The 14,388-nt window shown below is 32.6% G+C and overlaps 1 protein-coding gene across 3 annotated transcripts in view; it reads right to left on the reverse strand.

Moving 5' to 3' along the window:
- Positions 1-14,388, reverse strand: part of NOVA1 (NOVA alternative splicing regulator 1) — a 149,805-nt gene that overhangs the window by 22,804 nt on the left and 112,613 nt on the right. For all 3 annotated transcript variants that reach the window (XM_054689557.1, XM_054689560.1, XM_054689564.1), the window contains one exon: positions 12,019-12,090. In XM_054689557.1, coding sequence (XP_054545532.1) covers positions 12,019-12,090 — 72 coding nt within the window. The remainder of the gene's footprint in view (positions 1-12,018; positions 12,091-14,388) is intronic.

Raw genomic sequence — 14,388 nt, forward strand, 5'->3', positions numbered from 1 at the left:
ATTCCAGAAGGAGAGGAGAGAGATGTAGGAACAGAGAAAATATTCATGGATATAATTGAAGAGAACTTCCCAAATGAGAAGAAGGAGCTGAAATTGATATACAAGAAGCAAGAAGAACACCAAACTTCCACGACGAAAGGAAAAAAACAGCAAGACACATAATAGTAAAGCTCCCAAGAATCCAGGACAAGGAAAAAATAATGAAGCTGACAAGAGGGAAGAAACAGATAACATTCAAAGGGAAACCAATCAGGCTGACATCAGACTTCTCTGAAGAAACACTACGGGCAAGGAGAGAGTGGAGGACATAGTCAACAGACTCCAAGAAACAGAGCCAACCAAGAATACTCTATCCCGCAAAGCTCTCTTTCCTCCATGAAGAAAGAATATGGACCTTCCCAGACAAAGAGAAACTCCGGAATTTCATTGCGACTAAACCCCCCACTCAAAAAAATACTACAAGGAATCCTAAAGCCAGAACCTCAGAGGGACGAATAACAACGAAAGAAGACCAAAAAAAAAAAAGTTATTAAAAGAATAAATAAATAAATCAAAGAAAGACAAACATAATGGCAAATACAGATGCTAACATATCAATATTAACTCTAAATGAATGGACTAAACTCTTCAATAAAAAGACACAGAGTTGCAGCCTGGATTAAGAAACAAAACCCAACCTTTTGCTGTCTCCAGGAAACACATTTAGCTACAAAGATAAAAATAGGCTCAAAGTCAAAGGATGGAAAACAATCCTGCAAGCAAATGGGCCAAAAAAGAAAGCAGGAACAGCTATACTTATATCAGATAAACAGACTTCAAACTCAAAAAATAAAAAGAGACCCCAATGGTCACTACATTATGATTAAGGGACAATACTTCAAGAAGAAATAACACTCATTAAACATATACTCACCAAACGAAAGAGCACCAAAATATATCAGACAACTGTTGTCCTCTCTGAAAACAGACATCAGAGAAAACACATATGTAGTGGAGACTTCAACACACCACTATCAACAATGGATAGATCAACAAGACAAAAAATAAGTAAAGAACTAAAGCTCTAAATAAGGACCTAGAGCATTTGGGCTTAACAGACATCTATAGAACACTAAACCCAAAAAAAACGGAGTACACATTTTTCTCAAGCGCACATGGATCATTCTCCAGGATCGATCAATACTGGGCACAAGACAAACATCAACAGATACACCAAGATTGAAATCATACCAACCATCTTTTCTGACCACGAAGGCATCAAACTAGAAATAAATCATAAAAGAAGCAAGGAACTATCCTACCTCATGGAGATTAAAAGCCACACTACTGGAAGACCACTGGACTAACGAGGAGATCAAAGAAGAAATTAAAAATTCTTTGAATTGAATGACAAGGAGGACACCAATATCCTAAATGTATGGGATGCAGCAAAAGCAGTAATAAGAGGAAAATATATAGCAATAGAAGCTCACATCAAAAACAAGAAAGAACTCAAAGAAACAACCTAATCTCGAAGCTCAAAGATCTAGAAAAAGAACAACAAAAAAAACCCCAGAACAGTAGAAGAAAAGAAATAATAAAAACCAAAGCAGAAATAAATGAATGAACTAAAAAAACAATCAAAAGATCAATGAAACCAAGAGCTGTTCTTTGAAAAAAATAAATAAAATAGACAGCCCCTAGCCAGGCTCACAAAGGAAAAAAGGGAGAAAGCACAAATACACAGAATCATAAATGAAAGAGGAGAAATCACAACGGACACAGCAGAAATCAAAAGAATAATCAGTAACTACTATGAACAGTTATATGGAAACAAGTTCAACAATCTAGAGGAGATGGACAAATTCCTACAACTCTACAATCACCCAAAGCTAGATAAAGAAGAAATAGAACACCTAAACAGACCAATTACAAGGAGCGAAATTGAAATGGTAATTTAAAAACCTCCCCAAAAACAAAAGCCAGGACCTGATGGATTTACAAATGAATTCTACCAAACATTCAGAGACGAATTAGTGCCTATCTTCACAAACTCTTCCAAAAAATTTGAGAAGGAAGGGACAATACCAAACACGTTCTATGAAGCCAATATTACACTAATACCAAAACCGAATAAGGACAACACAAAAAGAAAAACTATAGGCCAATCTCCCTAATGAACACTGATGCAAAAATCCTCAATAAAATTTTAGCTATCAGAATCCAACAATGTATCCATAAGATAATTCACCACGACCAAGTTGGATTCATTCCAGGGGCACAAGGATGGTTTAACATCCGAAAATCAATCAACGTTATCCAACACATCAACAAAAAGAAATATAAAAACCATATGATAATATCAATAGATGCTGAGAAAGCTTTCGACAAAGTGCAACACCCATTCATGATAAAAGCCCTTGAAATTCTTGGGATACAAGGAACATAACCTCAACATCATAAAGGCCATCTATGACAAGCCAACAGCCAGTATCATTCTCAATGGTGAAAAGCTGAAAGCAATTCCATTAAGATCTGGAACAAGACAAGGATGTCCACTCTCACCACTGCTTTTCAATATAATACTGGAAGTCCTAGCCAGAGCAATAAGACAAGAGAAAGACATCCAAGGAATCCAAATAGGAAAAGAAGAAAGTCAAACTATCACTATTTGCAGATGATATGATAATAACATAGAGAACCCAAAAACTCCACAGAATAACTAATTCAACTCATCAATCATTCAGTAAGTGGCAGGATACAAAATACACACAAAAGTCAGTAGCCTTCCTATACACAAAAAACTGAAGAAGAAGAAATCAAAAAACCACCCCTTTATTATCGAAACAAAAAAAAATCAAATATTTGGGAATAAATCTACAAAAGAGGTAAAGGACTTATACAAAGAAAACTATAAAAACTGTTAAAAGAAATAGAAGAAGACACAAAGAATGGAAGGACATCCCCTGCTCATGGATTGGAAGAATAAACATTATTAAAAGGCCATCCTACCAAAAGCAATATACAGATTCAATGCTATTCAATCAAAATCTCAATGGCATTCTTCAAGAAATAGAACAATTATTGATGAAATTCATATGGAATCCAAAAAACCCCGAATAGCCAAAGCTCTACTGAAAAAAAAAAGAGAGGAAATGGAGGCATCACACTCCCAGACTTCAAACATATACTACAAAGCCATAATCATCAAAACTGCATGGTATTGGAACAAGAAAGACATACAGACCAATGGAATCGAATAGAAGTCCAGAAATAAACCACAGATTTATGGTCAACTAATCTTTGACAAAGGAGCAAAGACTATGCATTGGAGCAAAGAAGTTTGTTCAATAAATGGTGCTGGGAAAACTGGGTCGCTACATGCAAAAGAATGAAGCTTGACCCACTACCTCACACCATACACAAAAATCAACTCAAATGGATTAAAGAACTAGACATAAGACCTGAAACCATAAAATACATAGAAGGAAATATATGAAACACTACGGGATTTGCACATCAAAGACATCTTTACAGACACATCACCCAAAGCAGTGATAGTGAAGAGAAAGATCAACAGCTGGGACTACATCAAATTAAGAGCTTCTGCACAGCAAAGAGACAATAACAAAACAAGAGAACCCCACCAACTGGGAGAACATTTTTTGCACCCACACACTAATGATAAAGGACTGATCACAAAAATCTGCAAAGAGCTGATGAGACTCAGCAACAACAAAGAATAATTCCAGTCAAAAAAAATGGGCAGAAGAGCTAAAAAGAAAACTTCTCTGAAGAGGAAATGCAAATGGCCAACAGACATATGAAAAAATGTTCAACATCACTTGTAATCAGGGAAATGCAAATCAAAACTACATGAGATACCATCACACCAGTGAGAATGGCACATATTAAAAAACTAGCAACAACAAATGTTGGCGAGGATGTGGAGAAAAAGAACTCTTGTGCACTGTTGGTGGGAGTGCAACTGGTCCAACACTATGGAGAGCTGTGTGGAGATTTCTGGACCTACTAAACATAGAGCTTCCATATGATCCAGCAATTCCACTCCTAGGTATTTACCCAAAGGACACAGAAACATCAATTCCAAGAGCACCTGCACTCCTATGTTTATAGCAGCACTGTTTACAATAGCTAAGCTTGGAAACAACCCAAATGCCAAAATAGATGACTGGATCAAGAAGATGTGGTACATATATACCATGGAATATTACTCAGCATTCAAAAAGATAAACACATGCAATTTGCAGCAACATGGATGGCACTGGAAGGGATCATGCTCAGCGAAATAAGCCAAAAAGAAAAGGAAATACCGGATGGTCTTCACTCATAGCAGGAATCTAGAAACTTAAATAAGGGACCAGGAAAATGAATATAAGAAAGTGAAAATCAAATCAACAAAAACTATGAACCAGAGACACTTTTTGGGGGTGGGGGCGGGAGGGGAAGGATGGGGTCAGAATGGGCATTTGCAATTGTATGGGGGAATAAAATAAATTTAATATTTAAAAAAAAAAAAAAAGAGAAATAATATACATATATACAACATGAAAAAAAAAAAAAAAAATATGTATGCATTATATATACACACACCTTACATTTTGTCTATCTGGCAAAAAGAAAGTTTAATCTTGCGATATTGAGTCATATTTCCCCGATACCTGGTGAGGTTAAACATACTTCCATATACTTAATGGGCATTTCTATTTCCTCTTCTGTAACCATCCTTATCCTTTCATCTACTTTTTTGCACACATCAACAATTTTATAAGTCATTCTAATGGTAATCCAAGTATATACAATCTATCGCATATAATCAAATCATTAAGTTCATTTAAACGAGCATTTGGATTTCACTGTTTTTCTAGGACTTTTAAATACAATTTTAAAGAACACCATTTTGCTGTCATATACACACACTGAAAGATATGAAAATTAATTTTGATGTTTTGTTGGAGAATTATGACAATACTTGAGACAAGAACCTGATAAGTACTCAAACTGTGCTCAGAGTATTATAAGAAATAAAATAGAGGTTTAGTGAAGAAGGCTATATATCTCTTTAGCTTAATCTTTTTATTCAGTCAAAAGTATTCTTTTCTCTAATTGGTTTATAATTTTAGATAACTTCTGTGAAAAATTTTATTTGAAAGGAATTACAAAAATAAAAGTTTTAAAATGTATAGACTATAAGCCCATTTTTCCAACTAATACCAGTCATTCAGTGAATAGTTAAGAACCTATTATGTTCCAGGTTAGTGCTTCTGATACAGCAAAGAAAAATCAAATATCCTTGTTTTTGTGACTTACTTTCTAGGAAAGCAAGACAGACAATACATGACAAATATGGTAATAAGCAAAGTATATAGTATTCTATGGGAAATGGGGGGAAAACGCAGTAAGGTTAAAGGAACTAGAAATACTATGAGAAGAGGGAGGTCAGGCTGCAAAACTAAATAGGGTGGTCAGGAGGGCATTATTTAAAAAGTGAATTCTGAACAAGGACTTGAGGCCCATGAATGTGTTAGCCAAAGAGATCTGTGATAAGAGAATTTCATACATACAGAAATGTGGAAGCAAAATGCCAAGGAAAGGGAATACCTAATATCTGCAAGAAAAAGCAAGCAGGTGAATTTGGCTAAGGAAGAATGAGCAAGGAGGCAAGTGGTAGGAAATGAGGTGAACGAAGTTATGTGGCAGATTTTGTGAGTTAAAGGCTATCAATTTGGAGGTATAGGTATTTTACTGAGTGACATGGAAAACTGTTGCAGGTGTAGGCAAAGCGATTTAAAAAAATTAACATAAATATTCAATGTGCTCAGAATATTCAATCTGTGGAGAACAGATTTTGGAGGACAATAAAAATCTACATGGAGGCTACTGTAATTCAGTCTTGGATTAGGGTAGCAGTAGATAAAGCAAGAAGTGATTAAGGTTCTACATATATTTTAAAGATACTTTAAAGATAAAGTCAATATTAATTCTTATAGGAACTGGGTGTGGAATATGAAAGAAAGAAAAGAGATAAGGTTGAGGTCAATATTTTTGGTTTGAAAACGTTGATATATAGAGTTGCCTTCCAGAGTTGGAAAAGTTTTTAGACTTGTTGAATTTAAGATGTGTATTAGAAGTGCTGAGTGTGAAGTTGGAGATACTCTGTAGTTACATTGCAAGCTCTGGATCAGACACAAGTGTGAGCCCAAGTTATGCAGGGCCTAAATCTTATACAATTTCAGAAGACATCTTTAGAAATAGATTGAAAATTGAAAATATTAGGATAGGTACAGAGAGTTATAATAAACTGTGTAGGTGAGAAATCCCAAAGCTTAAGTTAATTAGTTTACAGAAAGCCTGCCTCTCACTGGAGACATACATTTTGCAGATGTCACATATAAGAAACAAAGCCTTAACTGAGGAGAAAGAAAAGTATAAAGCCAGAAAAAAACTTCAAGTTAAAACCTGGAGCACTCTAACACTTTAACATTAACTGGGATGAGGGAAGAAAGTAGCAAAGGATACTGACAGGAAGCATACAGCATGATGCAGGAGGAAACTAAAATGTACAGTAACACAGGAACCAAGTAATGAAAGTAAAACAAGGACGAGAAAGTGATAAATTATAAAATTGAGAACGGGCAAATGGAAATTGTAATGTGGTCATCACTGAGTGGCACTGGGTAACCATTTTGTTAGTAATAAGGAAGGCAAAAAACTGAAGTGAATTTAAAAGAATGGGAAGACAGAAGTTACAAAACACAGAGTAGAGAACACATTTCCCTGAGTTTTGCCACAAGGAGCATAGTTGTAGGCATTATTTGGTACAAGAAGGGGATTAAAGTAAATTTTATTGCTGCAAATAGCATGAATTTACCTTTTTTGATCTCTGAGTTAAATCCCACTAGACATGATACTAAGCGAAATAAGTCAGAAGGAGGAAGATACCAGATGGTGTCACTAATACGTGGAATACGGAGAAACCAAATTAAGGATCAGACAAAGACAAGCTTAAAACTAACCACTGAAAGTTGACTATAGAACTGAAGCATTAAGAGAGCAGTGATAACAAATACAGGGAGCACAATAGACTATGGTGGTGGGCCAGGGGTGATATGGTGGTGGGTACACTACAATGGTGATACCTGGGGGCATGACATCCTGTACTTCCAAAATACCAACAATATAAGCCAATGTTACCTTGATTAAAAAAATTAATTGAAAAAATAAGTTTTGTTTTGTCCTTTAAAATGGGAGAAAAAAGATATATGAATGCTCTTGGAATCCCAGAGATAAAACCTTGACAAAGGAGAGAAGAGGTATAATTACTGAAGGGATGTACTGAAGTATAGGAAAAAGGACGAGGTTTAAGACACAACTGAAATTACTGGTTTTACAGAGGGGAAGGAAATGTTATCTATGGCACTACATGAGAAGGTAGAATCTGTAGTATAAATGCTGGCTGTTTAAATATATGTGTTGGTGTGATTTTGTGGAAATTTTCTTTGGATTTCTTCAATTTTCTCACTGAAATAGGAATTACAATCATCAGCTGGAAGGGAGGATGGAGATATAGATATGAGGTTGTGAAAGGGACAATTCTTGGATCACCCTATGATCTCTGCCACAGAGGTGTTACTCTTTTCTTTGTAAAATTTCCTCCATTAAGTGTGGGTGAAGATTTTGATGTGCTTAGAACCAAACAAAAACAGCAAAGGGATGGAATGTCACTACTATGACTCATTTATATTGCATGGACAAAGATGTGGGGAAGTCATTCCTGTGATTAGGTTCAATATATGACTCCATCTTACTGGCACACACTGGAGAGAGTGTTATTGGCTTTCCAAGAAAAGTATCTGTAGAGATAATCACACATGCAGGGAACTTGGGTAGCCTCTAAATCTGAGTGCTGCCTCTTGCCAATAGTCAGTAAAAAGCTGGGGCCCTCAAAGAGCTGCAAGGAACTGAACTTAGAAGAGATTAGTCTCCAAAGGAGCTTCTAGACGAGAAAGCACCCAAGTCGGCACTGTGACTGCAGTCTAGTGACACCATGAGCGGGGGGATCAGCTAAGCAGGTCTGACTTCTTGACACATGGTAATGATAATAAATGTGCTTAATGACCAAGTTTGTAGTAATTTGTTACACAGCAACAAAAAACTAATACAAGGGTTGAAAAGATAAGAGAGCTTATAAAACAGTCTTCTACAGAGTAGAAAAGTGAATGGGTTTATGATTGATAGAATTAAGAGACCATATGAAATCTTTGGTTATGAACTTAAGTGAGACCACCAAGTTTTATTTTAATTTTTCTGTAACCATAGTAAAGGTGTTATGTATGAATTACCTATTTTCATTTGTTTTAGGTATTTTGATAGATATTACTACATAATTTCAAATTTATCAGTAAATATGTAAATGTCTATAAAGCACATATTTCTAAAAATCACTTTTTATGAAATTTGAGAATACCAGTAAAACTAATAAACAGAAACCTAAAATTAAGGTTGGAATTGGCACCATTCATTGAATAACAAATCTGTTTTGTTGAATCTTGAAGTGAATGAAAAATGTAGTATCAATAACTTACAAATGATCAAACCCAAAGGAGTGTTTTTTATATTCAAGTTGTTGTTAAATTTAAACACATTGCTTAAACAATCTATTTATTGCGTGTCTATATTTGCTTCATATTTAAAATTCCATTATGTAAAACATTTCAAACTTTCATCTACCAGTATACAAAACAAGGAAAAAAAAAAAGCTATAAACTATTAGTTAGCCCTGCTAACTTTCTGCCTCAATGGGGAAATACATCAATTTTGGTTTATTAGATAGCAAGTAACTTCATATTCTCACTATAGCAAAAAAATAATAATTATAAAGAAGCTTAAGCTATCTTACAGAATTATTTTAAATTTCAAAAAGTAGTAAAACCAGTCTTAGAATCTTCCTCCTTAAAGTTAAAACTCAGTTTTAGTGAGCTGCATGCTATATTATTTACCAAATTAAAGAATGATCTTTTTTTGTTACCACTTAAGATAACAAAAAAACAAGATAACACTTCATATAGAAATAAGCTAAGTAAACACAGCCTAACATTTTATGTTGACTGTTACATTCTAGACACTTCTCTAAGAACAATGAATTTCTTACTTCAACCCAAGGAGCTGCTGTTATTATAAAATTCCACAGACGGGGAAACTGAGGCTCATTTTACTGAGTACACTTAGTACACTAAATGGCAGAACAAGGATTTAATCATAGACAATTTGACTTTAACTATCATTGCATGAAGTTTCTAGATGATCATCCTTCAATTTTGAGTACCAAATTATTATAGACCCACAACACTGTAGTTTTAGTCTGTAAGTTTGACCTATGAAAACAGGAGCATAGGAAATTAAAATGTATTATGTACTGACACATGTAATCACTTAAAGACAGAATATATTTTTTAATGTTGAAAATGCAGATAAAACTTACACTTTGATGTGTTTTCTATGCTCCTTATTTTTGAGTTTTCTGAACATTTATACTCCCCTCATTCTTTTTATCACAACAATTTGTATGTAACACAGTCTACTTCTTTTGGAAATAGAACCCAATGGCAGGTCCTTTAGTGAATAAAGAAGAAAATGCAAAAGGTATCTGGATATATTTTACATGTGTATAAAAATTCACATGGAAAAAGATGATAGTTACTTTTAACAACAGAAGATATCATATCAGCTATAACAAACTGTAATTTTTAATCTAAAACAGAATTCTCTGGCTTTGATCCATATCTGACAATTATAAAACTAGAAACATATCTGTTGAACTGCTGGGTAAGAATACACTTAAACAAGTAAATAATCTTAAATCTATTTTCTTATAGATTTAAAAGTTTTAATTATGGAGTGTTTAAAAATATTATATTAGATATTTTTCTATTTTTGATATGCTTACAGAAATAAGTCAATATAGGAAGATGAATTAATTAGATCTAGCCACAAGAAACAATGGTGACATATCTAACGTCTGACTCTAGATGAGTAACAAAAAACAAATTACCTCTGTCCTACAATATGAACAGAGTCTACTGGGAAATAGTGTAGGGAATAAACTATTTACAAATTACTTATACATAAAGATGGATGATAACTATAATTCCTTTAATGAATTTAAGGATTAAGGGTTTTTCTTCTATTATATTTTGCCTCCTGTTATCCAAGATATATTATGTTAGTTTATACAAGAAGGAAAGAAAAGAGAGTGTAAGTAAAATACATTTTAACAATTATTACTCAGTACAGTGGACAGAGAATAAAACCACAAATGACTTATTATTTCAAATTGGAAAAATATTAGATTTGGCAGAGGTGGTCATAGTAACATATCTTTACATTAGAATGTAAAGATACAGCATTAGTAAACTTCAACATATAATTAACATTAAAAAGTCATTTTATAAAAATTCACATGTTAGAATAAAATTAGTGAGAGAAAATATAAATTTAACTTCAAAGACAAAATTATTGAGATATCATTACTTTTTAGCTGCAGGAATTTTTACATAGAGAAAAATTCTTAGTTTTGTTTTTATTGCTGTTATTCATTTGTCTTATTTTTGTTTGGAAAAGAGTGATGAAGTATGAAAGACTATTAAAAATATACAGTCAGTTGTTTTAGCTATTGCTTTCTACATCAGATAAGAAATAGTATATGGAGTAAAATGTATATATTCACTTTTGCTACTGTGTACATCAATAATATAAGTTTGGCTGTCATTTTATGTAGTTCCATTTTCTTCAAGAAGTACTGGGACACATCACTAGACATGGATACTTTTTAAAACAATTCATTGGAGGCTAAAAAAGACTTTTGTCTAAGGGCTAGCTATCACATAAAATGGAAATTAAAGTTCCTAAAATAGAATAGCATACTAAATATTAGTTTTGCTTCCAGTTATGATTTTAAAATTTTTTCTGAGGTTGCCAAAATATGAGAATCAATAAATGAGCAAACTAATTCAAGGAGCCTTGTGTTAGATCATATGCAAAAGCCATTTAACATATTTAGCAAATACAGTTCCAAGTTGATAATTAGTCAACTGTATGAAAAATGTTAAAAAGACAAGCTTTAGTTCAGTATTTAAATAATCCCATTAGGCCCTGTATCAGTAAAAAAGTGGAAATATCAAAGAAAATAACGTTTCTCACCTAAATGAAGCTCAACTCAGACAAAATGAAAATGTGTTTAATCATTTTAATGAATATAATTTATAACATTTGTCAAGTTAGTACAGTATGGATCTGAATTACATAAAATATTTAGATGATTTCCTTAAATGTGCCAAAAATAACTACATTTTGAAGAATGACCTACAAATATTTAGTTCCAAAACAATCTTCAAATCAATCTAATAAAATATATTTGCAAATTTCCAAGTTTGCCCGTTTAGTAAAGAAATTGCTAGTATTAAATTCTAAGAAAATACCATTTCCTGAATTGTCAAACAGCATGAAAATGATCACAAATACCAAATTTCAGTACTTTAAGATTGCCAGAAATGCTTTTCATTAAAAGTTTAAATTGTTTACATAGTAAGGCAAATCTGAAATAAAAAACAAATAAAAATGCACTCACTTTTAAAGCTATACCTTTGCTCAATAAGTCATATTTATACATTGACTTTTTTACATATACGACATACCAAGAATCCTATGAAGAAACAATATGGAAAATTTTAAAGACCAACTCAATTAATAACCCTCAGAGCTCCATAAAGTCATCATAATTTTAAGGGGACAATGCAAAGTTCTAATAGTCTACCACATGAATATAGTCTTATCTCAAATTAAAAATGCATATAAAATTTCAGGAATAACTGGTACTGCTTTCTCAGGTTATTTGGAATCTGATCATGGTGCACATATGTGAATGAACGAATACATCCTTAACCCACCATTATCTTTTTCTCCAGTGTGCAGGCAATCACTCGTGAAAAGTATGGTGTAGATGACAGGATGATACTGTACCTGATTAGCTCTGGAGGTGGTCATGGGATCAGATGGAGAGGACTTGGTGGTAGTTGGGGAAGATGGCAATGTCTGGGAACAAAGCAGTTCAGGAGCAAATCAACCTTTATAAGCCTTAAACTGATTATTTAAACAAAACAAAACAAAATAAAATGTAATATAACGAGAACAAAATCCTATGAACAAATTGTTTTCCTAGTCATTCAAATTTAATGGAATTTAAGATCAATTAAGTAACTAATGCATGTAAATATGCATGCATAAGCATGTAAAAATAAATTCATGACTTGAAATCATGATGGTGACTGATAAAAATTCACATGAGTATTAAAGGTATCCTGACCATATTCATGAATAGTAGTCTCTTTTCTTTCCCTCTTTTTTCCTTGGGGGCGGGGGGGAAAGAGATGTCAAACAAAAAATTCAACATATTTAATGATTAAAACTTAAAAGGTCATTTTCCTATCAATGAATACAGTCGGGGATTGGAAGAAGTGGTGAAATGAAGTTTACTTTGGCATAAAAGTATCCACCTACTTAATATGTTGAACATCACCAACAAGTTGATTCCACATGAATTTAGGGATCCATACTTAAAAGCAATTAAATTTGCAGCTCTGAATTCTTAACATCACATTATCTTCTAAAATATTAATTTTTAATAAACTTAGAGCCAGTCTGAAAATGTAAACATTAACTTCATATTAATAAACAGGTAACTAGTAGCATTTTAACAAATTGCCATTATATTTTTTTAATTTATACTAAACACTAAAATTTTAATATAGATGAAGGGTATAATATGTTGTAGCATCATCAGCCTGTGTTGAAAATAAGCACAAAAAATATTAGGAATCATATTTATTGTTCACTTCATTTTGAAATACATATACATGTTATATATATGAGACCATAATAAACTTGCAAACTTGTTGAACAGTTCATTGAGGAAATTTAAAAACTTCTCATGTCTAATAGAGTAACTTTAAAGTGCAAAATGTTAATTTTTTTCTTTTTAAAAAGGTATATCTTTATTCAGCATATAACATTGCTTAAGCAACATCCTCAATAGGTAAATTCTTACTAGGTAAAATGGGACAGTTTTATAGTATAGATATAATTCCATATGGATGTTACGTTTTAAATTAATATATATCCATAAAATTACTCATATATGAGCAAAAGCATAACTTTAAAGGTTCAGCAGTGTCAAAAAAGTATATGAAATAAAAATATTTAATAAAATCACATTTATGCATTCAATATTTCCAAAGTTCTAATTTGGGTATAATAAAGCAGTTAAGGGTAAAAGAAAGAGTAAGAAATTCATAGTCTCCTGCTTAGCTCACTGCTTTCTCGTCACAAAGTAACATTGGTTTTAACACCAGATCCTGTTTAAGTAAACAGCCCAGCTCCACAAGTCATTCCTGGCTCTTCTTAAGTTAAAACCTAAGATATTTTGACAAGACTACACTTAATGTTTAGTTTCAACAAGATTTTCATTAAATCTGATTTGGAAAGGGAGGAGAGGGAGATAGATTCATAAAGAAGAAAAAGCCCTCAAATCCTTTGTTTTCTGCTTTTGCTCTTAGTAATAAATCCCTGCCACTTTTCATCTTCACTCATTAAAAACTGCCCTAATGTTTTCTCTGCTATGTGATAATATGTAGGGACATATACTGTTGACTTAAGGTATTATATATACTGTAAACTGAATAGTAAAGGATCTAATTTCCCACCTCTGATTATTAGTATTATTGCACAGAATTCCTGAGAGTACATACATTCTGTACTAATCTCATTGATTAGCTATGAGGTCACTTAGATTAATATTATCTTCTGTCCATTTATTTAATATCTTTCTTTTTACTTGGCATATATAGGAAATACTGGTTTTGGTTATTAATCATCCTAATCTGATAAGAAGTTAGTTTATATGAACTAACAGGTAAAATTATGTTAGTTTGGGCCTCAAGGTATAAGATTGTTGAGAAATAAAAGTAAATTGTGTATAAATATATTTCTTGGTTTAAATAATAAATATGTAATGAAATAAATATGTGGTAAGTTTTCTAGTTATTATTCATATAGATATTTTAAACACGATCTTCTCCCTTTCCAAAGTGAACTTATAACAAGATGAGTTCAGAAAGTAGGCATTTCAATTTTTTCCTTAAAAAATTTAAAAATTTTCTTTAAAATTGTTCTAGATCAATGAAAATAATGTTTAGAGCAATGTAAACCTATTGATCTATTTTGAAAGTTCTACATTTAGATTAATGAAACAGCTTTGACGGTTGTCCTCAACCAGACAGATGACCAGAACAGAAAAATCCATGAGAAACATTTCTATGCAATATAAACATATAA

Source organism: Talpa occidentalis, unplaced genomic scaffold, assembly GCF_014898055.3.
Source record: "Talpa occidentalis isolate TD23 unplaced genomic scaffold, MPIMG_talOcc4v2.1 talOcc4.11, whole genome shotgun sequence".
Classification (NCBI taxonomy): domain Eukaryota; kingdom Metazoa; phylum Chordata; class Mammalia; order Eulipotyphla; family Talpidae; genus Talpa; species Talpa occidentalis.